Here is a 26,234-nt window from a genome sequence, read left to right as displayed (position 1 = left end):
CCACACAGATGGGTTTTAGGCCATTGCATGGGATAGACTGCACTGATCGCTATTACGGAGGAAGCAAAAAAAAGGATGGATAAAGGGATTGAAACAGCCATTATCCTCCTAGATCTGAGCGCGGCATTCGACACAGTAGACCTAAACATTCTAAAAAATAAAATGCAGGGGATTGGAATCTCTGGAGTAGCCTTAGATTGGATCTTCTCATTTATTTATGGAAGATCCTTCCAGGTGTTATACAGATCATGTACATCTAAACGTATCATGGGCAGGTGTGGAGTTCAACAGGGCTCTGCCCTGAGCCCTCTGCTATTTAATATCTATATGCTGCCATTAGCGGAGATTGTTCAGTCATTTGGCCTGAATTTAGTATCAAATGCATATGATACTCAACTTATTATCTCCTTCTCCATCACACAACCGGATCTTGGGACAGCACTAAGACCCTGATTACAAGCAGTTGCTGTCTGGATGGCGGAAAGTAAATTGAAGTTCAATGATGGAAAAACTGAGGTCATGTTTTTTGGGCAACCAAGAAACTCCCTGGCAAATTCAACTATAACAACAGGAGTGGCCACTCTCCCGCCCCCTAAAGACCTTATTAAAAGTCTTGGAGTATGGTTGGAACCCCAACTCTCAATGTCGCAACATGCCAACAGAGTAGCTGGAACTTCTTTTGCCGTGCTCAGGACTCTGAGGAAGGTTCTGGAAATTTGCCTTTTCTCGCCAGAAGACTGGTTGTTCAGGCCTTGATAGGATCTTGCCTTGATTATGGTAATGCTCTATTTATTGGTTCACCGAGATACGTAATACAAAGACTACAGAGGGTACAAAATGCATCTGTACGAGTGCTTTTAAAAATACCCAAGCAACAATCCATACAGACGGGAATTTCCTCTCTACATTGGCTCCCAGTAGCCAAGAGGATTCAATTCAAGGCATTATGCCATATTCATAGAGCTTTTTACAATCAAGGTCCTGAAATGCTCAGAACATTGGCCTCTTTCTATGCACCAGGCAGACTTCTTAAATCCTCCTCAGCCATGATAGTCACAGTTTCAACAGTGAAAAGAGCAAGATGGGGAGGAAGGTCGCTGTCCTATCAAGGTGCTATACTCTGGAATAGCCTTCCTCATAATATTAGATTAAGTTCTCAAGAGATTTCCTTCAAGAAGGCCCTAAAAACCTAAATAGGTATCACCTTTTTGATATATTGGCTTTGCCAATGCGTTTTTCTGATGATGTGCAGCATCAGCAATATGTCATGACGCTGCTGGTAGCCATGTAATTCCATACATGCACACATGCGTAATGACGCTTTTTTGGGTATACTGAATGATGTGCGCATCATTTTATTCATGTTTTCGTTTACCATTCCAAAATAGCAAACACCACTTGGAACCGTAAGTAAAACAAGTATTGCCAAAGCCAATAGGTTTCATCATTCTGAACTATGTGCTTTGCCAATGTTTTTTAGTCCTGCTGTACAGCATCCCTGATGCACTTCAGCATGACTAAAGAGTAGAGAAAAAAAGCCTGCCACATGGCTGGGCATATCACTTTGCAAGCATGTGCACCACACATGTGCTGTCCTAAAAAATGACACAGCACTTTTTTGTTCCATTTTATTTACCAATCCGAGTTAGACTGGTAAATAAAAAAGAAGTATTGCAAAAGTATTTTTTTACTTTTTAAAGTGGGTGGGGGAAGCACAAGAAGAGGAAGGAAAGCCCACAAGTAATGAATTTAAAGCAAGCAAATGAGAGTGACAATAAAGTCAAACAATGATAAGCAATCAGTGGCCTCCAAGCCCACTGCAAGCTGACATTAGGGGGCATATTTACAAACCTCTGGCGCCACTGGAGCATCACTTTTTGTGATGCTGCGGCAGCACTGTGCACTGTGCCATATTTACAACTTTTTGTGGCTTAACGTCGCCTTGTAAATATGGGCCCCGCCAACGCAGTTTTCTGTGGCAAAGGTGCGTGCAATATGTGTTGCTGTGGGTGTTCCACAGCAACACCCACTGCTTTTGATGCTGCCCCAGATTTACAAGAATTTGTAAATCTGTTGCAGCGCCAAAAACTAACGCCATTATGCAGCACACATAGAAAGAGCAAAACACCATAAATGATTGTTTATGTGCAGGAAAGTGTCTCTTCCTGCACATAAACAATTATTCAATAATGATGATTCGCTACTTCTATAGATGCTGCATTCTGCTGCACACTTAGAAGTGTGAGATCACCATTGTAGATTGTTCATGTGCAGGAAGGCATATCTTCCTGCACATAAACAATCATTCCCTTCAACGCAGACACCCTTGCACTTTGGTGCAAGGATGCCTGCATTGGCAGCCAAGTTTAGCACCAACCCTAGGGGAAACACAGAGGTGTGCCGTATTTTTATAAATACTGTGTATCCCTGTGTTTCATAACTAGTGCGGCACTGCCAATTTTGGCACAGTGCTGCTCTGTGCCAGTGCTTTGTAAATCTGGCCCTGGGTGTTTTAACAAATAGGCAGCACGACCTAAAAATTAATTTTCACTTGCACAGAACACTTTTTCAAAAATTGGAGTGGCACAAATACAAATTTCAGCATCCTGGCTTTTGACATTTTTTACAAAAAATGCTTTAGGAGTGGAGGGGCGGGGGCAACCACTGGAGTATTGCTAGGGATGCCAGTCAAGCGGGTGGAATCAAAGGAAATTGTTTAGGGGAGCAGTAGAGGGGCTTCAGGAGGGAGAGCTGGAGGTACGGTGAAAAAGTGAAAAACAGCCTGGATTTGCAAAACAATGGAAGACTTGGAGGTGTTGGGGGAAAACAACAGAGCATACGATGTGGGGATGGGGGCAGGTGGCTATTTCGTCCACAAGTGATCTTATGTTAACAGACAACTAGTTGAGATTAAAAAAAACACACTCATAGGCTATATTCACTTCACACCCATGGGATGTAGACTGCATGTACTGACAGTGAAGTATATTTAGCAATGTCTGTCACTATTGGCAGAAATTTGGCAGAAACTGTGAGGCCAACATTGGAAATTTTGCTGGTGGGTTTGCCCATTGGTTGTAAATCCACCAGGAAAATCTATATTTTTCTTAGAATCCCATCAGCTGACTTAATAACAATCTGCAGCTCTTTTAGACATGAATAAAAAATACATTTTCACAGCCAGCATGTCAGAAGTGAAAAATGCAGTGTTGTCATAAACTGTATTTTTGTCCACTGAAGTTGAAACCCGGCCCTCAGTCTCAGAAACTAACACTGTCCAGTGAATGCACATTCAAGTGTGTACCAGTGCACAAAGAGAACGTAGAACGCCCAACCCCATTGAGCTTCACTAGTTTCAGCGGTAATGCTGCATGTTATCTAGCAGGTATAAGGAAGAGGCTGTAAGAACATCTTTATAGAAGTTCTAAAGATAAGACATTTTATAATAACTCTGGCTGCTGAATTAAGATCGTACATTATATTTGTCTTATGCATTTTTGGATTCAAAGGTCACCATTGAGTGAGGTCCTGGTGCATTAAAACTATAAAAAATATTTAGGGCCCAAGAGTGAACACAATTTTGTGCCCAAGAACAAAGTAATGCGTTGAGTACTTTCTCTATGGAGAGAGAAAGTGAGGTTTGCATGATAGGCATCCTACCTGCTGTTACAGGCAAATAACTTCTTATTTATTGCTGTTTGCAACAAATGTGCCCCATCTGTGGGTGGAAGAGTGAAGAGGAACTCATATGTGCCCAGAAATATATTTCAAACTAGGCTAACCCTCACTCGTCCCGAGCAAGAATCCAGATAAGATTTCTTGTGAAATATCTGTAATCAATTCCGCGTCCCCCCTCTTCAAGTTTCACTGTAGGGGTTGTTACCTAAAATGTTTCATTAGTCCTCTTCATTTTGACAAACCAAGGGTAGGGATTGTCTTGTTTATTTCAAGTTATCGATCGTTGTGATGTCTCTGATTGAGATATATTCACAATTACTTGATATACTGTGCTATTTATGGGCGAGCGCAAAGCGCTCCGTCCATTCTGTAATCTCTCTTTGGGCTTCAAACCACGCCCATGCCACGTCAGTCACTTACATTGGTTCCTGGGCTTGCCTTTTAAAATCCGCTTGCTTTCATTTGTGAAAGACATGCATAGGTCATGCCTTTTCTGGTGTTTAGCCCACCTACACAGCACCGATAAAGTACCAAAAACATCCGAGGCTGGATGTTTTCAGCCTGGGTTCCGGACTACTTTATCTGTTTATTTTCCACGCAGCGCGGTTGCGCTGCATTTTACATAGTGCGATTGAGCTGCGTTTTTTTCTTTACAACGCTAATAGCTCTAACTCGAGCAAATGCAAGACCCCTTGCATTGAAAATGCTTGTTTTAAAGTTCTTTCCACATCATAAGGGTGAAAGAAAGACTGAAGATTGAAAGCGAAATGGTCAGAATGACATATCATCTAACAGAAAGTAAGAGAGTAAAATAGGAAAATCTTCACTGTTTTGAGCGTGCTCTTCATTTAACAGATCTCCAACTATTCCTTTTCTGGTAATAACTATATTGAATGCGAAAATCCTAGTACAGAGTACCACCACGTTTAATAAAATGTGTCCAACAATAAAATGGCAAATAAAATTATTTCAAAAATACACTTTTTATAACACACATTAACATGTTTATGAGGTGCAAGGAGTTCTATCATATCCCTTGACATAGCTGTACTCTTGGCAAACTAAAATAGTAAAAATACAGAAGGCGTGACACCCAGCCTGCTTCATTACTAAAAGATTACATGCAAGCAATAATATCTGGTCTCTATTCATCCCCACTTTCCCCATTCATCCTCACTGTCCCATGATCCTCCAGTGATTGAGAGGTCTCGCCCTCAGGATCAGTTCCCTCTCAATTATCCTTTGCCAAATTAATAATAGTTAAGTAGAAATACTGCTGCTACTGTATTAACAAAATAAGTTGTAGTTAAGTAGTGTAAATGTGTTCATGTCGTTTTCCGCTCACCTTAATTTGCCCTTGTGGGTGTTTCACCTCCAGTGCAATGCACCAACCGATGTTTTACGGCCATCCTGCCTTCTTTGGAGATGAATACTCCTCCAGTTGTTTCCTATATCACACTATATTATGCTACAAAGCCACTAAGCCTACTTTTAATGCCAGTTCCAGTCCTTCCAGTTGTTCAGAATTGCTTGTTTGAGGGCCATCTCTAGAGTTTATCCCACACCACAGAAAGTGGTGATGCATTAGCAGCACTTGTATTTTGTAAACCCACCCATTAACTGGACACAGTCTGTAGAAAAGTAGGTAGAGGAGTAATATGATAGTTACCTGCCACTATGTAGACTATAAAACAAACAAACACACTCATCGCATGATGTCATCAGTGATATCATCAGTAATGTCATCAATTATGTTATTTGAGATGACATCAGTGATGTCATAAATGATGTCATAGAACATGTCATGAGTGATGTAACATGTGAGGTCATAAGCAGTGCATGGCGGGGCACAAGTTACAGTTAGCTCTGCTAACTATAACTGGTGAATTTCTTTTTTTTTTTGTTCAAAACGTTAATGTTGTCACTGCGACATAGACCTAACTATAACATCACTTTAAACTTTGTTTTTTTTCAGTGAATTTCTGATGTTTTTTTTTCAACAAACAGATCTTTTTATCACACCTAACTACAATGTTACTTTAACCGTTCTTTTTTTTGATTGAATTTCTAGTTTTTTTTTAAAGTAACATTTTATAACCATATGTAAAACCAACCCTCCCGCCATGCCCTTTGGCCAACCTGCAGCAGGCAGCCAACCCTACACTGCACACAGCCTTTGACCGTGCACAGCAGGGGGGGATCCCTATGGCCCCCATGGCCCCAGCCAGCTCCCTGCATGGTGCGGGAGCCAGTACTGCTCCCACCCAGAGGGAGCAGCTATCTATAATTGCTGCCTCTGGGTGAGAGCAATATGTCTTCTGTTTCTGGAAACAGAGCAGAAGTCTGCTCCCAGCTGGCGGGAGAATGTTTAAATCTCCCATTAGGTGGGAACAGACTTACGTATTTGCTCCTGTTTGATGGGAGATTTCAAAATTCTCCTGCCAGATGGGAGCAAACATATGTTTCCCTGCCTGCACTAGTGCAGCAGGGAAACTACTGTGGCCTGGAGGTGGGCTCCCCTGGACACAGTAGCTCAGCCGGCCCTAGGGGATGGTGTCCCCGGGGCCTTTAAAGCCTTAGGTCAAGGGGCATTGTGGTCCCCCTCTCTTTTAATTACTGTGATGGCCCCAGAGTATGGGGTCCTTGGGGCTTTTGAAGGCTTGGGGAGAGGGTCCGTATTGCCCTCTTTCATTTTATTTACATTTCAGCCCTGTGGGATGTGGTCTCTGGGGCCTAATTAGGCTCCAGGAGGGGGCCTGCGTGCCCCCTCCCTTCATTTAATTACTCAGTCCTGGGGGCCTTTAGACCTTTTTAGGCTCGCAGAGGGTGAGCTCATGAATTTCTCCCCTTTTTAATGCATTTCAGCCTTGGGAGATGGGTTTCCTGAGGCTTATTCAAATTCTGGGAGGGGGGGGTGCATGCCTCCCCAATTATTTTACCTCAGCCCTGGAGGGTGGGGTCCATGGGGCCTCCAGAGGCTCAGGGATGGGACACACACATCCCCCTCCCCAAAATAAATACTTTTGTGGCCCTCTGGGACCTGGCCCAACCTGAAGGGAGGGGTGGGGCCCTGAAATAAGCACAGAACCCACAATTGTAGTTTTTTTCCAGCAGATTTAATTTTGCAGCAAATTTTAAAAAAATGTTTTGGCCCTGGTAAGTTTCCTCTGGAACTGCACCACCTGGCCAAGGGGCTTAGGGTGTCCCTATCCGGCCCCTTTTGTTTATTTTTGCACTTTTCTAGGACTCAGGGCTGAGTCCTAAGGTGGCTGAAACCACTTTCTGGTTGATGTGGTGATAGCCAGTCAGATCTTTGTATGAGATCTGTCGGGTCCGCAGCTTCTCCGTGCCATGATTTATACAATTTTTTCTTTTAACCTTAAGTGCTCAAGAACTACTGAAGAACTACTGAACGGATTTAAACCAAATTAAAAAAAACACTCTTTCTGTACCAAGATCTAACGTTCCACCAAATTTACTGTTAATCCTTTGAGGCTGTAGCTGTGTCTAAAGTTCCTATGAAAAAATTATTGGGGAAAACACATTTTGGAACTCTGCCCGTTTTCTCTGCCCCTGCTGTACGGATCACCCTGAAACTTTCCATGCAAAAACTAAGTCCAAAATTAAAACTTTTTGGGAAAGTTTGGTGGAGATTTGTCAAAGGGCAGCAAAGTTATTAGCAGCACAAAAAAGGCATTTGCCATGGAAATACAATACTAACTATATCTACCCAGTGGTGACAGTAAATATATAAATATATTTAAAAAACACCGCAAAATCAGAGCTCTGTGGCTATGACACAGAGGCCTGAGCAGGGCTCCGGCAAGCCCAAATATTAACAACGCTGACCTAAAAACACCAGGGTATGTACAGACCAGTCCTGTATGTTGCCAAAGTAGATGTATTGAAGTGAGGCCTGACTTGACTAAATCTACTTTGGCAACACACAAGGCTGGTCCGAGCTCGCCCTGGTGGTTTGGGGTCAGGGTTGTTGATATTTACATATTTTCACTGGGAAAAACCAAAGGTTACAGGGACGGTATAGTTAAATGGAGTTAAAAAAACCTTAGAAACAGTTATAGTTACCTGAGCTAGCTGTAACTTACGCTCCCCGCAATGCACTGCTTATGAACTCACATATTACATCCCTCATGTAATGGTCAGTGACATCACTGATGACATCACTGATAACATCTCAAATGACATCACTGATGACATCATCCAGTATGCATGGGGGCGTGGCCTGGGGCCGATGGAGCGACACGCTTGAAGTGGAGCTCCCGGCGGCCATCTGAGAGCCTACGATATCCTGGATCGTCGGCCGGCCTGAGAGTGGGGCCGAGGAGCGCCAAACCACGACTGGACCTTGGGGCGCTGGCACATACCTTTTTTGCGGTTCTGAGATGCTCCAGCACCCTGCACTGAGCGGATGAAAGAGGCGAGGCCGTGGAACATCATGGCGGCTGCGAGGCAAGAGTGGGCAGAGCTGCGGTGACAGCGCCGGGTCTCGCCGCGCTGCCCTGGAAATCGTCTACGAGGTGAGAGCACTGATGAGGGGGACTGTCTTGGTGCTTCCCCAGGAAGTGGAGAGTGGCTCCCCTCCCAGCTGGCACTTGATGGGAAGAAGCACCGGGGGTGAATGAGGGGCTTGGCTGTTGAGCCTGAAGAGGAGGCGCGGCCTATAACCGGCACCCTGGCCACCGCGGGAGAGCTGTGCAAAGAGTGTGAATGGAGGAAGGTTCAGATTAACCTGCAGTAAATTAAGAGACTTCCTGCGGTGACAACCGACTGACCGGGACGGAAGGACCGGCGTTGCTGCTGAGGCTGAGGACCTGCCAAGACTTGGGGGGCACTGCTGTGTGAGCAAAGACAGGACAGGCGGGGCTGATTGGTGTACCCTGTGGCACTGAGATGGCCCTGTCCCCGGGGGACTCACCCAGGCCCTCACGGGAAACCCCGAGATTGTGCTGGGGGAGGCCGCGGCCCCACCAATGAGCCACGGACCCGATCAATGCACCCCTGGGGCAGGAGCTGAACTCGGAGGCCAATTTTGAGTCAACCCAGGATCCGTTCTCCTTCTTGAACCTAGTGACGGCCGGCCCGCATGAGCAGAGGGAAGACAACGACTGGCACAATGGGCAAGCCCAAAAGAAAAGAGGGCCCGACAGAGAGACTGCTGGGGCGGTCCGCCTGGAGGGGAGAGTTGTCGACCCAATGGCCGGTATCTGCAACTTATCCCCTGAGACCACCCTGGACACCATACTTCAGGCGATTCAGGTGTCTCGAGAAGCCTTGGAGCAAAAAATTTACACTTTAACGGTTGATCTGACCTTGCTCAGAGACGACCATCGTTGGCTCACAGATAGGGTGGTCTCCAATTAAAAAACTCTGGAACAACTGGCCCCGAATTGTCAAGCATTGACGAAGAACCAATCCGAACTCACCTACTGAGTTAAGACACTGGAGTCAAGAGCGGAAGATGCGGAAAATAGGGCACACAGAAGCAATCTACGACTGGTGGGTCTCGCGGAGAAGGCAGAACAGGGGGCAGCGAGCATGGAAGTATTTCTGGAACGTTGGATACATGAGGTGGTGGCCCCTGAGGGTCTGTCACCCTTCTTTGCAATTGAAAGGGCCCACAGGGTGCCGGTGAGACCCCCACCCCCTGGGGCGCGTCCGCATCCGGTGGTCGCTAAACTACTCCACTTCAAAGATAGGGATCACATCCTGACCCAGGCGAGGTTGAAAGGAGAAATCAGGAGACCAGCAGATAATGATCTTGCCAAACTTCCCTAGAGAAACACAAAGGCAAAGGGCATCCTTTAACGAAGCAAAGAAGAAACTCCGAGAGAAGGGAATCCAGTATGCCATGCTTTTCCCGGCTAAACTACGGATCACCGCTAATAACAAAGTCCACTTTTTTGCCACGCCTCAATTGGTGTGGGAGTGGTCGGAGTCAAATACATTGCTCGCTGCGGACCCAATGGCGGAGACGCCTCAAACAAACAATATAGGATGCCAAGCCTATAGATCACCCACACAGGAGAAAGGAGACACTTTGTTTGTTGGCGCTGAGCGATGATGATTGTGTTGGCAAACCCACATCGAGGCCCAGGAGATGCCCGCAGCAAACTTTAATCTGGCTTGATGCTGCTCCCCTTGCCCTGCGGGGCTTCCGCTGGTCCTCCTGCTGCAACGATATGGCTGGGCGATGAGGCTTGACTCATGTCGAATGGGCTCCGGCAGGCTCGCCGGGGAAGCTGGCTCTTGGTCCTTTGTACCTCGCCCCTGAGCATTCAATGTTAATTGAACTAGTTACAGTTTGGACGGGGATAGTTTTAGATGCCGTTCCTGGGGAGAGGGAGTTGGGGTTTTGGGGTTACGGTTCTAATGTTTCCTAGTTTTGTCACTCCCAACAATATAGTCACCGTCACACTAGTCACTGTCGAAGGCGCACTCCTAACAACCCAACACCAATGGATGCATTGATAAAGCCACACTTTACACACATACGGTCTATGGAACCCCCCCTTGCTTACAAATTACTTACCTGCAACGTCAGAGGGCTGAACAGGATGAGTACAAGGTATAAACTCTATAGTCAACTTAAATGACAAGGGGTCCATATAGCCATAATTCAAGAGACACACCTGATGGAACAAGAAGTTAGAGCCCTCACTAAGAGATGGTGAGGCCAAAGATACGCTACGACCTATTCGGCTTTTGCTCGAGGAGTACTGATATGGGTCCGTCCTGGGAATTAGTTTAAAAAAACAAACGAGATTATAGATAGGGAGGGACGCTAAGTCCTGGCAACTGGAAGACTAGAGGGTAGGGACATAACGATCGGAGAAATCTATGCACCAAATCAAGAACTGGGGTCCTTCTTCTCAGAGCTCTCCCACAGCCTGAGACCCCATCTTACTCAGGCAGCCTGCATAGGGGGCGATCTCGTCCCAAGCGATTGAGTGGGAGACTTCTAAGATGGTCATTAGGGGTAAATGCATAGCAGAGGTAGTGGGGGTTAGAAAGACCCTAGAACACGACATCCAGAAATATGAGAGAGACCTTAGGGACATCGAACGTCGAAGACTGACCACCCCAGAACTGTCTCCCCTCCTTATAGACACTAGGGGAAAGGTCGTAACAGCAGTAGAAAACATGAGATGATTTGATTACAAACATTACATGGCCAGACAACACGCGGAGGGGGACAAGGCAGGATAATTGCTGGCCTGGCTTGCAGCTCCGCCGTGGCTTAAGTCATTAGTAATTGAAATTGAGGATCCTATGGGAGGGAGACTTTACGGGCAGAGAGATATTAATGACAAGTTTGATAGCTATTACTGTCTGTTGTATTCTCCACCCCGGGAGTCTTTGCACCCGGTGCAGCTACAGGAATTAGATGACCTTCTGCTCCCACAACTGGGAGAGGAGGACCGACAGACCCTGGAAGAATCAGTGATCCCCGTGGACATCAAAGGGGCAGTGAAGTCAATGGCTAGGGGGAAGGTACTGGAGGCGGATGGGCTCCTGGTGGAGTTCTAAGACGCATATCCGGACATACTGGCCCGCATCTCTGCACACTCTACTCGGTGGCGAGAGAAAGGGGCATGCTGCCACTGTCCACGAATGAGGCCATAGTAATACCATAGACAGGCCGGCAACAGATGTGAGCTCTTACCGTCCTTTGTCCATGCTCAACATGGACTATAAAATACTTAGCTGGATATTAGCTACCAGGCTCTTACCTCACCTGACCACTCTGATTCACTCAGATAAGTCTGGGTTTATCCCCCTACATAGCACAGCCTTGAATATCAGACGACTGGCCTCGATCCTACACTCCAACTCCCAAACCTGCAAAATGCAGCAATAATAGTAGTAGATATCGAAAAAGCCTTTGATAGCCTTCGGCTGGACTTTTTGGAACAGGTGATGTTGCGAATGGGATTGGGGCAGGGCTTTATCTGGTGGATGAATCTCCTATACACAAACCCTATGGCACCTGTACGCATGGGTCAGACGGTGTGAGAGCCATATCTGATCGGCAGGGGCACCAGACAGGGCTGCTCTTTGTCACCTCTGCTGTTTGCGATCACGGTGGAGCCGCTGGCACAGGCCACGAGATCAGGCTACTACTTCACAGGGCTCAGAGCTTAGACGCAAGATCACCACATTGCGCTTTATGCAGACGATATGCTGCTTTTTCTGGGGGACGTTGAAGACGGATCTGCCGGGAGCAATGGCTCTGCTGGAAAAATTCAGAGACTTGTCGGTACTACACATTAATTGGCAGAAATCTCATATTTTCCCCTTACAGGAGGGAGCCCCGAGGGTGGAAAACACATGGGGGCTTGAGTGGACCCCTTCCACGTTTCGTTACCTGGGGGTACATATTTATCACAAACTTGAAGATTTATTAGAGGATAATGTGCACCGGGCGGTTCGGAAGCTGCGCTCCGATATTCTATTTTGGAAAACACTGCGGCTGTCGGTGACAGGGAGAGTGGCACTAATAAAAATGGTAGCATTGCCCAGACTGATGAATTATTTTTCAACCCTACAATTACTCATTCCTCAATCACTATTCCGGGACATTAATTCCACTATAACTGGCTTTATCTGGGGAACGGGCAGGCACAGACTGGCAATCGGCACGCTCCAGAGACCAACGGCGGAGGGAGGACTGGCAGCTCCGGATGTGGAAATTTACCATCTGGCCGGTTAACTGCAATGGCTTGCGAGAACACTTCACGCTGAACATGAGGGGACCAGGCCAAGACACTACGTGGGGCACTCACTCCCTGCCCTCCTGGGCTTACTGTTGAATCCCAGGAGACGGCAGGGGCAACACCCGCCGGCATTACATACCTTGCTTGCGTGCTGGAAGCGTAGTCTACAGCGTACACGTACTGTGCTACCATACGCATCAGAGGGGCTGATGAGCAGTCTGGCCGGGTTGCCTGGGGGGCGGGCCCTGATGGGGTTCTCAAGACTAGCTACACATAACATTACCACATTGGGAGACCTGTCCCATAACGGAGAATTACTGACCTTTACTTCTCTGAGGGAGCAGTTTGATGCTCCCCGGGGTTGTTTCTCTTGTATAGTTCAATCACAAAAGTCATACAGCAACACTGGAAATTGGGAGTACACGAACCATCTACACATGAAGGATGCCAGGCCATTTGTACTTGGGGAGGGGAGAGGAAAGTGGTGTCCGCTCTCTACAGGGCATTACATAAGGACATAATTCTTCCATTGGACTAACTAGAACTAGCATGGCAAACGGATATAGGGACCCCCAATAAATGAGCAGTGTTGGGCTACCATCACAACACACGTACACACAGTGTCTTGGAACGCTCTTTTCAAACTCATTAACCTCTATATTTATCACAGGGCATACCTTACCCCCTATAAAATAGCAAAAATGGTTGCTTCTGGGTGTGATAGATGCCCCCGTTCCTCAGACCCGGAGGCTGGCCTAGCCCACATGCTGATGAGCTGCTCAAAACTTGAGCCCTATTGGAAAGAGGTATTTAAAAGTATAACTGCAGTCAAGGACAGGAGTCTCTCGCTGTCTCCTCTAGTAGCATTATGGGGGACTTTCCCCGACCTAACGCTAAAAAACCCACTAACAGATATATAGACCTGGCATTGATACTGGCCAAAAGAGAGATTACGATACACTGGAAGGACCCTGGGGGCCCCCTGCCTACAAAAATGTCAAGCCGCATTAATACGATGGGCAGATGCGGAAGGGAAAATATTACACCGGGTGGCGGCTAGGGGTTGCAGACCTAGGGACACAGCATGACAATGGGACTCCTTGCTTGATTGCCTTAAAAACCTGTATGATTCACTGTCAGATCAATCACAATCAGCTGCTCGAAAGGATGTTGACGAAGACCTCAACTGATAATCCTACACAGATTTCAGTCCCTGATCAGGTTGGTCGGCAGGATGGACTATGCTAAGTAAGGAGCGTCTATTGACTTTCTGGGAGTTGACATGGGGGGAGGGCACCAGGGGATGGGTAATCCTATTGTTGAGCACGTATGTATCTGCAATCTGCAAAAACAATAAAAATATATTTTAAAAAATATATATAAATAAATCCAGTATGCATGTGTTTCGTAAAAGTTTCTCAGACTTAAATATTAATACTAAGCAGCTGCATAAGTTAAATTAATATTCCTTCTGTACTACTGAGTGATTCTATTTGTAACCTCTGTCATCTGGTCTATAATCCTGTTTTTAAAGTGGGTGTGCTATTTATCAGTGAACTAGCCTCAACACTGACATGTCCCCTGCTGATTTATGTGTATCGTAGTGCTTTGTGACAGTCTAAGCTGTTCCTTAAGCTGTTCCTTGAGACTTCACTCCACAGTGATGGTTGAGTATTGTTCTGTTTTATGACATACTGATCAGTTTCCTTAGACCTCTCTCCTATGTGATGATTGACTGTACCCACTAAGACGTTTCTCTAGAGTGATACTGAGTGTAGTAGACATTTACAACAGACTGACCTCTCTGCTCACACCTTTCTACAGGATAAAGAATAATTTTACTAGTGGTTTGTGACACAGGAGCCTGTCTGCTGAGACGCTTTCTACTGATTGTATGTTGCAGTGGTTTCTGTAAATCTGACATTTGCCCTAAAACTTCTTTCCAGGTTCATAAATGGTGTTATTCTGGTTTCCAATAGACTAGTGTATACAGTTTGATGTATTGCATTGCTCATTAGTGTTTATAGTAGTAATTCAGAAGAGACAGAGCTATCTGCCGAGAAATATCCCCTAGGCGCTAAGTGAATGTAGTAGTTGATAAGTTACAATGAGCTCTGTGCTGCACTTCTCTCACTTGTGTCTTCTTATTTAAAAAAAAAATGAAATGGCATTTTAGGAAGTATATTGAAATTTACTTTGCTGGATGATCTCATCAGTGATGTCAGTTGAGATTTCATGTGTGATATCACTGACCATGTCATGAGTGATGTAATATTTGAGGTCATAAGCCATGCATTGCGGGTAGGAAAGTTATAGTGAGCTCAGGTAAATATAATGTTGACTTTCTATGGTTTTGTGTGTGCAAAATCTGAACCTAACTATAATGTCCGTGTAATCTTTTTTTCAGCAATTTTCTACGTTTTTTTTAATTCTATTTCCTAACTATAAAGTCCCTGTAATGTTTGGTGTTTTGAGTGAATTTCTGAGGTTTTGTTAATTTTATTTACTAACTATAACATCAGTATAACCTTTGTTTTTTTAGTGAATTGCCAAGGTTTTTAAATGCTATTTCTTAACTATAATGTCCTTGTAGCCTTTTTTTGTGAATTTCACCAGTTTTTTTAAATATATATTGTACTACAATTCTACCCATAAGTTCAGTTTAGTGATGTACATTTTCTCAAATTTCTAAATACATTTTATTCACACATGTATTCTTATTATACATTTTAAAAGTAACAATTAACAAATCAAGGTAAAGTAAATTCTGTAGACTTTCTATAAATGTAATGCACCAAGTTTTTTTCTTTTTGTACTCATTTTATGGATCCCCAAATCCGCCGCAAATTTAAGAAGGAAGCCCATATGAGTACCCTATGGTTACTAGTTCCTGTGACAAAATCGTGGTGGATCCGCAGATTCGACAAAGTATTTAAAAATATAAATATCATATATAGGCCACACAAATTTTAATATATACAACAGGGAAGCTATAAACATACACTACAATTTACAGCTATAAACATACACTACAATTTACAAAGTCTATTTTTGTTTCACAGTATACTTATTTATTTTACAAGTTTGGCCAATCTGCAGATCTGCCGCAATGCCTCCACAGGTCTGCAATGCCAGGAACGTTCCCAGACCTCAAAATCTCATTGAATTCAGTAAGTCCCCATCCATGCACATTGTAAACCACACCCTAAATCAGTTATTTGGGTTTTACATCTCTCTGGAGACAGACTGAAAACCACAGCTCCATCACTTTTTTGGCTTTCCTTCATAAGAACAGAATTTGATAGTCAAGATGAGAAGGGAAAGAGCAGCATGAAGAAGAAGAAGAAGAAGCATTCCCACCTCCAAAGAAAGTTTCTGACATTTGGAAACATTTCCCTGTTCCTTCAGTAGAAAAGAAAGTTTGTCGCCAAAATTGTCCAATGCAATATATGCAGCAAAAAACTGTTGAGAGGTACATGTAAGAAGTATCCGCATGGCATGTTCTCTATGTGGAAGCATTGCAAAACCATTTACATGAGGACGTACATTAGGATGATCAGAGAGAGGGAGAATGGCGCAACATCATTAGGAGCTGGATCATCTGTAGGCCCCTTACCACCCGACCAGATAGTTACCATCCCCGCTATTTCATCACAACTGCAAGATATGGCACTCGTGGCAAATGCCATATGCAAGTGGGACTAAAAATGTAATCTGTTGCCCAGTTTATGGATGCTGTCAACAAGCATAATTCTTAATTTGTTTTTCACCTCACCGTTCCACCGCCTTTTCTTCTTAAAGACTGAAGCCAGTTGCTTCTTCCAAGTTGCCTTCCTTTACTCACTTTACCAACCTGCTTATTTTTTTCTACGAGAAAAAAGCCACAAAAAAACTAAAACTTTTTTCAGAAAATCCACAAAAAAACATTACTTTTTAGAACCACTTCATCTGGATAAACAAAGAAGTAACTAATTTTTTATGTTTTTGTAGAATTGTGTGTCTAAGTGTTTCTGAGTTTTTCTATGTAAACATGTATCATACCCCACATAAGTGAAATCAAAATTGCATATCTGACTACTTTAAAATGCACTAAGGGGAATAAACCTTTAAAGTATTAAAGACAGCACCAGCAAATGTTTTGCAATGTCATCTAGAATACTAAAATGCAAGTGGATGTGTAAGTGGCTGTATGGGTATCTCAGTGGATGTGTAAGTGGCTGTGTGGGTTTAATAATGCTTGTATAAGTGGCACTCTAGATGTGAGAGTAGCTGTGTAGGTCTCTGAGTAGGTGTGTAAGTGGCTGTGTGGGTGTGTGAATGAGTGTGTGAGTATCTGTATGGGTGAATAAGTCCATGTGAGTAGGTGTGTGGATGTGTAAATGGGTGTGTGAGTTACTGTGTGAATGACTGTGTGAGTAGCTGTGTGGGAGGGTCAGTAGCTGTGTCACTGACTGTGTGGGTGTGTTAGTTGGAATGTAAATGTCTGTGTGGGTGTGTCAGTGGGTAAGAGACTGGCTGAATTGATGTGTGGGTCTGTGATTGGGTGTATGAGTGGCTGTGTGAGTTGGTGTGTGAGTATCTGTATGGGTGTATGAGTCTGTGAGTAGGTGTGTGGATGTGTAAATGGGTGTCTGAGTGACTGTGAGTGTGAATGGATGTGTGAATGGCTGTGTGGGAGCGTCAGTAGCTGTGTCAGTGACTGTATGGTGTGTTAGTGGGGATGTAAATGTGTGGATGTGGGTGTGCGAGTGGGTGTGAGTGGCTGTGTAGGTCTGTGAGAGGGTGTAAGAGTGGATGTATATGTGTGGGAATGGGTGTCTGAGTGGCTATTTGGGTGTGTCAGGAGTTCTGTCAGTGACTGTATGGGTATGTTAGTGGGGATGTAAATGTCTGTTGGTGCGTACGTGGGCGTGTGAGTGGGTGTGTGAGTGCCTGTGAGTGGGGGTGAGAGTGGGTTTCTGAAAGGCTGTGTGGGTGCATGAGTAGCTGTGTGAGTGTCTGTATGCATGGCAAATGGGTCTCTGAATGACTATGTGGGTATGTGAGAAGTGAATGTCTGTATAGGTGTGCTAGTGGATTACAGTTGCGGCTGAGGTAGCTAAGGACAACTCAGAAAGTAGCCAAAGTTCAGCTGCTTAAACTCAGGACCCACTTGGACAGCCAATAATTGAAAATGAGGCTGCTATTGCAATGAATGAGGTGGAGGCTGCAATGGAGCAAGTTAGACAGGAAACAACTGAATTGGCAGATTCAGAGTGTGTTGACTAAGTTTGTTTCCAACATGCACAATTTAGGACTTGGAAGAAGGACAGCAAAGTGCTGTGACATAAAAATATATATGTAAACATCTGTACTATAGCAACTTTTTCTTATTTAGGTATACTTTTTGATAATACGGGCACATGGACACAACCTACTAAGGCCAGGAATCTCCAGTTAAGGAAATCATATGATCAACTTTGTGAGAAACGTAGGTATGCATTTGCCTAATGAAATGCTAATGATTGCTTAAGGTTTACAAGACTAAATGTATGTCCTTAGCCACTTATGGGACGGGTGTGTGGGACACCCTAACTACATGGTGTTACTAAAGGTAGAAACCGAGTTTTTGAGGTACCTTCTTGCTGTGCCTAGAAGCACTTCATCCTTTGTATGTCATGCATCAGTAATTTGAGACACTGTGGATGTATGTAGTGGATCTGTACAGTTTTCTCAAGAAACTCAAGAAGATGCACAGGAGATTCTAATGGTGATGCTGGCTGTTTTAAATGAGGTGATACCTATTAATGAGTTATTGGGTCTTAGTTACCCGTGGCACCATAAATGTGCAGGCTGCTCATACACATCAGCTACACAAATAGAATCAGAGTTTTATTTATTTGACATTACCAGATTCCAAAAGTGTGACTTTTGAGAGATTAGTGAGAAACACTACACAAAATAATGTTTGTCACCACTCAAATGCATAAAATGATTAAAACCCTGCAAAGAATAAAACCATAAATCAGTATTGCACCTGATTATAATTTCTTCCTTGCACTAACCACCGCCCACAAAAAACTTGACATACAGCAACAAATGTCCAGTGTAGGTAAAGTTTGTAAAAAAAGATTTGTGGGGCAGCATTGTGTAAAATGAAAAGACCTTAACATTGGGACAATGTCGTGTTTCCGCTGTTGGGTATACCTTTTGCAGAAGAACGCCAAGTGCATAGTGTTCTGTTTTGACACTTGATCATGGCGCAGTTTACTAAAGTTTGAGACCAGCCATTCATTACAGGAAAACGGGTTAAGCGATGAAAAATGTCCATTCTAAAACGAGTGAGAACGAATTATTGCCTAAGATTTAGCATAAACTTAAGATAAGGTTACATATCATATGTGATCAACATAGATTGAATCTTTAATGCAGTAGGTTTCGGCAATTCTATAGACAACCGAAGTTCCTCAACATGCCCTAGGCATTTGGTTTTCAAATCTTTTCTACTTATATTTCTAGTCATATTTTCGATGGTTTCAGGCTACTCAAAGACTTGGGGGTTCTATCCTGATCCCTTATATCTTATTTAATCTTTATCCCCCCCCCCCCCCCGGGAATGAGTCCTAATGGATCTCCTCCCCACACTTATATTAACTACCTTAGCAGTGGTACAATGCACATTAAACTCTCTACAGCCATACCTAGCTAAGCAGCATCCTATCTTTGTGAGATTTGGGGGTTGTGAGTCTAACATTTCCCAACAACCATGCATTGAACCCGATATGGCTATGACGGGTGTCACTTCCACATTGTAGACTCCATTCCCCGCGAGTTGTGTATCTACTACAGTAATCTGCATCAGTAACATAGCTAGGTGGTGGGTTAATCCAGTTTCTGCTTAAGTGTGTGAGCAAGTTTCTCTCTTTCTCTCTTCAACTTTAATTTTATTTGATGCTATGAATTTCATGTTGTGTGATCTGAAAGCGCAGCAAAGCTTGTTACAGCAGACGTTTTTATGTTAGCAGGAGCCACGGATAGCTGGTGGAATGGGATAGTGGTGGGCTCTAAGATCAATTACTGGATTGTGGCACATGAGAGAGCAAAGCAAGTAAGCTGAGTATTTCCCAGGAGGTCTTGGGGTGGGGAGTTCTCCTACTACTAACATTTTTACAAATTGATGTTAAATGCTCCAATTATAAACCATAAATTATAAGAATTTACCCCCAATATAGGATTCACATGACCCCTGATATGCCTCTTATTTTACTAATAGCATTGTCATCAGAGCAGGGCCAGGGATGTTGCTCAGTTCACATTTAAAACTCACTTTTAATAAATACTTTTCATTACAGTAACACAATCCTACGTGCTAAGGTGAAATGCTTCCACGTGTTAAAAATGCACTTTTTGGAATTTTGAAGAAAACTTTCATATTCCAACATGATCTTTGTTTCATGATTTTCATGGCAAATATTTCTCTTAGAACCAGAGCTGCCTTTGGCTCAGCTCTGGCTCGGCCATCCCTGTTAATTTAGGGGCTCGTCCACCTATACCTGTGTAAGAGGTGACAGTATAGCTTTAACCTGGCTCACTTGAGCTGTGCCCACTTGGAAATATATTACACTGAAGTACACTCTCGGCATGTTCCATCCGCATCCAACCCACTTTCTGATAACTTCCAAAATGCCAGTGTGTCTTTTTCAGCTATGACCATAGTCTTATTGTCTCATTGGATGCACCTTGTTTTGCTCAAGAAAGTTCTGGTCAATTCTCTTTGTGAATTGACATTTTAATTCGGAGTTCAAATCACAGAAAGAGTCCACAGGTATTTTCGGAAAAATTACAAATGAATACACTTCCCTGAAGTTGTTAATGGTGACTGGATCTAAAATGTTGTACCGGAAAATTGTCTGTATGCTCTCCTGCTACTGATATGAACCCTTCGGGAGCATATGGCTACTTTTGTTGTTATGCACCTGCAGGAGCATTGTGGCTACTTTTGTTGTAATACATGCTTAATGATTGACACTTATTCCTTCACAGACAGCCTCCTGTAGCCCAACCCTTTCCCAACTTGTCATATGGTGGGCCGGGGTGGGGTAAGTGAGGCTTGCTGTCCCCACTCTACAGTGTGACGATTCGAGAAAGGGTGAAATAGTGAGGAAGTTCCAGGAATGATTGGCAAGCGGCCCGAGAAGTACAGGACTGATGACTTACACGCCTGGGGCTGCTGTAAAATGTGATGATGCTGCGTGCCACCAGTGGGTAGTCCCTGAGGATTGCAGGCCAGGCTTGCCACTAAATTGCCCCTTCTTAGCCTGCTAATTGGAGCCCCATTATAAACAATGTTAGCTGGCACATGTGCACAGGCGTGTCTGCCTCTGGACATTGTTTAGCTGTCCTGATTCTCGAATATGAGAGGATGAGATCAGCATTTAATTTGTAAATAAAGAGGTGCCGGTGCTCAACGCCCTTCTCTTAAACACGAGACTGCTTTAATTAAATCTGCCAGCACTGAAAACTGAGGCAGCGTAATCCTCAAGCCGTCTCGGGCCTCTTCAATCCATTTACGGCCACCCCTGCCCCTTCAGCTCATCCTGCAACTTTCTACTTTCTCCATTTATGACGCTTTTTAGTTTTTCCTTCTTCCGTCTTTCTCATATGTGTCTTTTGCTCGCAGCAATTGCTTGAGGTTGAAGAATAAGCCCCGGCCCTCACAATTAAGAGCCGGTGCTCAGCACCGGAAACAACAAGCACAAATTAAGCACTGTCTGAGAGAAAGACAGCCAGGCACCCAGGCATATGCATTGCTTTGTTAGACTTTTAGATGTTAATTGCTGTTACTAATTATTATCATCTATGTGTGTCGCAAAAATATAAGGGCGAAAACCCGACATCCGTGCACAGGAGTCGCCCCTGGCAGGAGCCTCACCCCTCTTGCCGTACATTACATAGAAAACTATCGTGCGAGTCAGGTCCCAGTGAAATCACTTTACAATCAAGAGAAAGTGATTAGGAGTTACTACATTTCTGGAATACACAACGTGCAGTTCGTTTTTACATCATGCATGCTTTTAAAGCAGATAAGCTGCCGTTGAACAGGAGACCATGGTATTTTTCCCCCACGCCTCTACCCTTTCCCATTACCGGAAGTGTGTGTAGACATTGTGGGACCAGTTTATAAAGAAAGTAGTAAATATGCACCTGTAACGATATTCCTCCACAGAGGTGCAGATCTTTGTATTTTTCGAAATGTACACGCATTTCCAGTAGTACCCGTGCAAAGCTGCACCAGGTGAAGGTTTCCAGGCTTTCTACTGGGAATTTCAGGTGACATTTCCCCTGGACCTCTATTACCCCTGTGTGGAATTTTGCATTGAGGAGTGCACGTGGGGACTGAACCCGCTGGACAAATGCATACTTTATAAAGAAAACATGTTTCTCAGTTGAAAAGCCACGTTCCCTACTTCCCAACCAAATCTGAAACAGGAGTAACTCCAGCACTTCACGGCCCTTCCGACCATTCCTAGTGAGGTAAATGGCCAGATCGGGCATTGCCCACGGACATATACGAGGCGAACCACGCCTTGGAAAACCCAGTTTACACACCTTTTGTTGGCTTTACTATTGCGGATATCTCCGAACTCGGGGTGGAGAAACTTGTAGTAGTAAAAGTATTCAGGTCTGCCAGGAATCCTTCGATTAATTACTGGCGTAAATGGAGCTATAAACATATGCTTCTAACAAGAATGGGTCGACTGTGTCTGTGAGCCCAGATCTAAGTAGCCAAACCAAAATAAACAAATGGAAACAATTTCCCTTGTCTCACTTTAAATGCATAGTCTTAAAGGTGACATATTTGTAGATATTAGCTGTTCCAGAGCCATCGGGTCAGTGACCCTTAATTACATAATTTGCCTTCCCTACTCAGTTCCTGAGGGCGGTCTAGAGAATTTTATACAGGGGCATTTTTGCTGTAAACAATGTGTTTTGACGCAGACAATGCCATAATCCAACCCAGGGGCGCTGGATCCGATTACAGACCCTAGAATGTATTTATTAAGTATGTGTAACATCCTCACCCACACCCCTCTGAAGATATGCCCCTGTAGCTAAGAATCACTCAGCCCTGGGCAAGACAGTCTGAAAGATGGTATGTTGTCAAGGAAAAAAAGAACGAAAGAATGAAAACAGACACATTAGTAAATCATATTTTCTTAGGAAAGTGTTTAAAACGAAATAACCTATCGAAAAGTATTATTTTCATACAAGTAGACTTGTAAGTATGTTTTGCAATGCGTCACGTTAACAATATTTTACTCTTCGGTAAGACCACGATCCCTTTTCTGCTGGCTGTTGCACCTTTGCATCAACAGAAAAGTGTGCGATGGCTAAAACAACACGTCTCCTCAACTAGAATATTTTGATCGATGTTCAATAAAACCATGGGTTTAAGGAGCCCTGGTTCTTTTCTTTGTCTCAGATCCAACTCAGGTACACTTGCATGGGGCACAATGAAAGTCTAATTTATTATGAGCGGTGTTAAAACAAAACGGACGCCAACGTTCCGAAAAAAAACGCATTATAACAACAATTGTCTGTTTTCCTGCAGTCAGGTACACACCAATGTCCAAAAGCTATTTATTGCGCCTGAATATAATAAAAACCGTGGCATCCTTAGGGATTGTGCAATTACTGTTCATAAGTATCTAAAACTACATTTTCTCTGTGTGTGATTCCCTCGAGCACATACTTTTCCACTTTACACGCAGCTGTTGACAAAATATCAATGCACTTAGATACCTTGGTGCTGATTTAAGAGTCCATCGCCTCCGTGTGCTGCATTAGCGTAATTTTTTGTACCCTAATGTGGTCCAACAAGGTAAAAAAAAAAACGCACCAAATTGACAATTGGTGCAATGCATGCACTGCGCCACTTTGTAGCACTTTGCGCTACATTACGCCTGCGCCAGGCATAATGTATGCAAAGGGAGCCTGCTCCGGTTGGGGGTGCCCAAAAAAATGGCGCAACGAATTCTAAGCTATTTCTTAGCGTCATTTGTTTGGCACTTTTAATGCCTCCTCAGAGCAGGCGTTAAAAGGAAGCATGCCATTGTTTTCAATAGGCTTTGCAGGATTAGCATCAACATTTTTTACATTAGTCTTGCAAAGCTCTAAACTAGCGTCAAAAAGTTTGACATTGCGACAAAAATGTTAGCGCTAGTTTCCCTAACTACCGCCATAGTGCACGGTTTCACAGATACATGGTGGCGTTAGGGGGTCGCTAAGGGGTGCAAGAAAAGTTGTGCTGCATTGGATGCAGTGCCACTTTTCTTAAATCCACGCTCTTGTGTTTTTCAGCAGGGGATACAGTTTAAACATATATATTGGTTTACACTTTTAATGATGGGGTTTATGTTACCTAAGCAATGCCGAATTAATATTATGTCTCCGGCATCTGATATTTCACAGACTAACTGTACACTTGTTTCCCACAGAGTTCTTCCAAGGAAAAAGAAAATCACTTCTCAGAAAGAGATGGGTGGTGGCTGTATGCTTTACGAGTAAGTATACATATATATGTTTTTATTAAAGTTATCTGATTCTACTAGGTTGCAACTCAATGAGTTTTGATGTTAAAGGAAGGCTAATGACCATTCCACTCCCAACCCCTCTGAAAAGAGATGCCATCCCAAACTAGCAGCTTTACTCACCTCCTTCTGGGCTTCCCCGTTTCCGACCCTTGAAATCCACTGTGAAAATATCTGGTGTAAAGCCACTATTCGCCTCCCATCTCTCCCTGGCTTTCCTCAGCCTGCTGATCCATGGTCTGTCTTAGCGAGCTGAGAGCACTTGCTGCGTGTCCCCTGCCCTGTCCCACAGAACGCTGCCAACTAAAGCACAGAACCACTATCTCCCTTGCTTCTTTGCAGACTTCCTTCCCCCTATTAGTATATCTTGCTGCCTACTACTTCCTTGGGTTCTGTAGAGGCCAGGGAGAGGTAGGGGGAAGATGGATAGGTGGGGAAGACAGGGAAGATGTTGAAACACCATCTACCAATCCTTCAATTCCCTCTGGTCTATCTGCCATTTCAACATGTGAATTGCACTGCTTCCTACCGCTGTGAGTCACAGGTGTGAAAAACATTTAGGGCCAGATTTACGAGGATTGGTGCAGCGTGGTGCTGTGCCAAAATCAGCAGCACCGCACTGCCCAGTTATGAAACGCAGGGCTGTATCGTGTTCACAACAATATGTCACAGCCCTTGTGTTTCCCCCTGCACTGGTGCTAAATTAAGCTGCCTTCGCCAATGCAGGCATCGTCGCACATAATTCAAGAGTGTCTGCGTTGAGGGGAGTGATTGTTTATATGCAGGAAGGAATGCCTTCCTGCACATAAACGATCTATAATGGCAATTTGTCACTTCTATGTGTGCTGCAGAATGCAGCACAGATAGGATGCCAAAGCGTCATTTTTGAATGATTGTTCCTGTGCAGGACGGGACACCTTCCTGCACATAAACAATCATCCATGGCATTTTGCTTCTTCTATGTGTGCTGCAGAAATCTGCCCCTTAATTTTTCACGTTTCTAGTGTCACATCAGTGAATAGGTACGCAATGATTTAACAGTTCATGCTAGTGCCTTCTAATGGAAGTCATACCTAGCACTGGTAAGGGCCTATGTCTCCTATTTTCACAATGCCAACACACCGGACTCCCCCTATCTGGCTCATGCCTCTTCTTCACACACTCACTGAATTTATGAGGCATACAAACAATAGTTAATGCCCGCGTTCTGACTGAAGGAGCCAGTCTCAACGATCAATATAGGGTGTCCAAGAAAATAAACCACTTTCGACTCTCCCATATTGCTTGTCATGATGTATCCTTCACAGAAACTTTGCTTAAATGATTTGTTATTGTAATATTTAATCACTAAAAAAAATGAGACAAAATGGGCTCAGCTTGCAATCCGCTCCATGAAATTGCTGATCGAGGCACTGACAACAGAAACACATCTTCATGAATGCTCAGCCCCTTATGTTGCTATGTACATATCCAGATGAAAGTGTCCATGTCTAAGCATCAATCTCCATGGTAATACCACCACAAGTGAAAGGAAATGAGTTGCTGCTCAAAGTGCTCTGCAAACCAAATTACGTCCTATTAACCCCATCTAAATGTAATTTTATTTACAGCAGCGTCTCTAGAAATGGAGAAAAAAGAACGTTAGACCAGAAAAGATCTGATTGAGCAGTGTATCTAGACAATGATGTGTACAATTAGTTCTGACATCTATCAGAATATTAGCTAAGTATCATAAATTACATCATCACTGACATGGTTATCACTGACATGTTTATCTTAGGTTTAGACCTTTTTACCAAACATATTTCAAATCTTTTTATATTTGTTCAGTTTGTTCAATTTTCGTGGAGATGAGAAGGAGCAGTGTACTCTTTCTAAAAAATAATCACGTGCTTAGCTGTCAACTGGCCCAGTGTCAGGGAGGTACGTTTTGCAAGTTCTGTTTTTGGTACTATTAGGCCGACGATTGCAATGGGGAAAGAAAAAATAAAAGGCAAAGCATGATTGTTTTTGTTCCCTGAAAATCTAGCTTGATCAAAGGTCACCCATATGGAATGGAGTTAGTTGGCAGCTGTGCACATTTATTTGTAGGAAGAGTATTGCCTACAAGTACCAGACACTTTTATCACCCTGCCACATGCTCAAAAATGTTCCAGTGGTATGAGTGTTCAGATATCATATCTTGAGATTAATGTTTAAAATTATTGTTTTCGCACACCATAAATATCCTTAGAATGGTTGCTGTACCTAC

The 26,234-nt window shown here is 43.8% G+C and overlaps 1 protein-coding gene across 2 annotated transcripts in view; it reads left to right on the top strand.

Moving 5' to 3' along the window:
* The window catches only part of STPG4 (sperm-tail PG-rich repeat containing 4), a 353,110-nt gene that overhangs the window by 54,482 nt on the left and 272,394 nt on the right, over positions 1-26,234 (top strand). For both annotated transcript variants that reach the window (XM_069234032.1, XM_069234031.1), the window contains exon 2: positions 23,891-23,956. In XM_069234032.1, the coding sequence (XP_069090133.1) occupies positions 23,891-23,956 (66 nt within the window). The remainder of the gene's footprint in view (positions 1-23,890; positions 23,957-26,234) is intronic.

The sequence above is a fragment of the Pleurodeles waltl genome, chromosome 5 (assembly GCF_031143425.1).
Source record: "Pleurodeles waltl isolate 20211129_DDA chromosome 5, aPleWal1.hap1.20221129, whole genome shotgun sequence".
NCBI lineage: Eukaryota > Metazoa > Chordata > Amphibia > Caudata > Salamandridae > Pleurodeles > Pleurodeles waltl.
The sequence above is the reverse complement of the archived record's forward strand: the minus strand, read 5'-3'. Positions and strand labels throughout refer to the sequence as shown.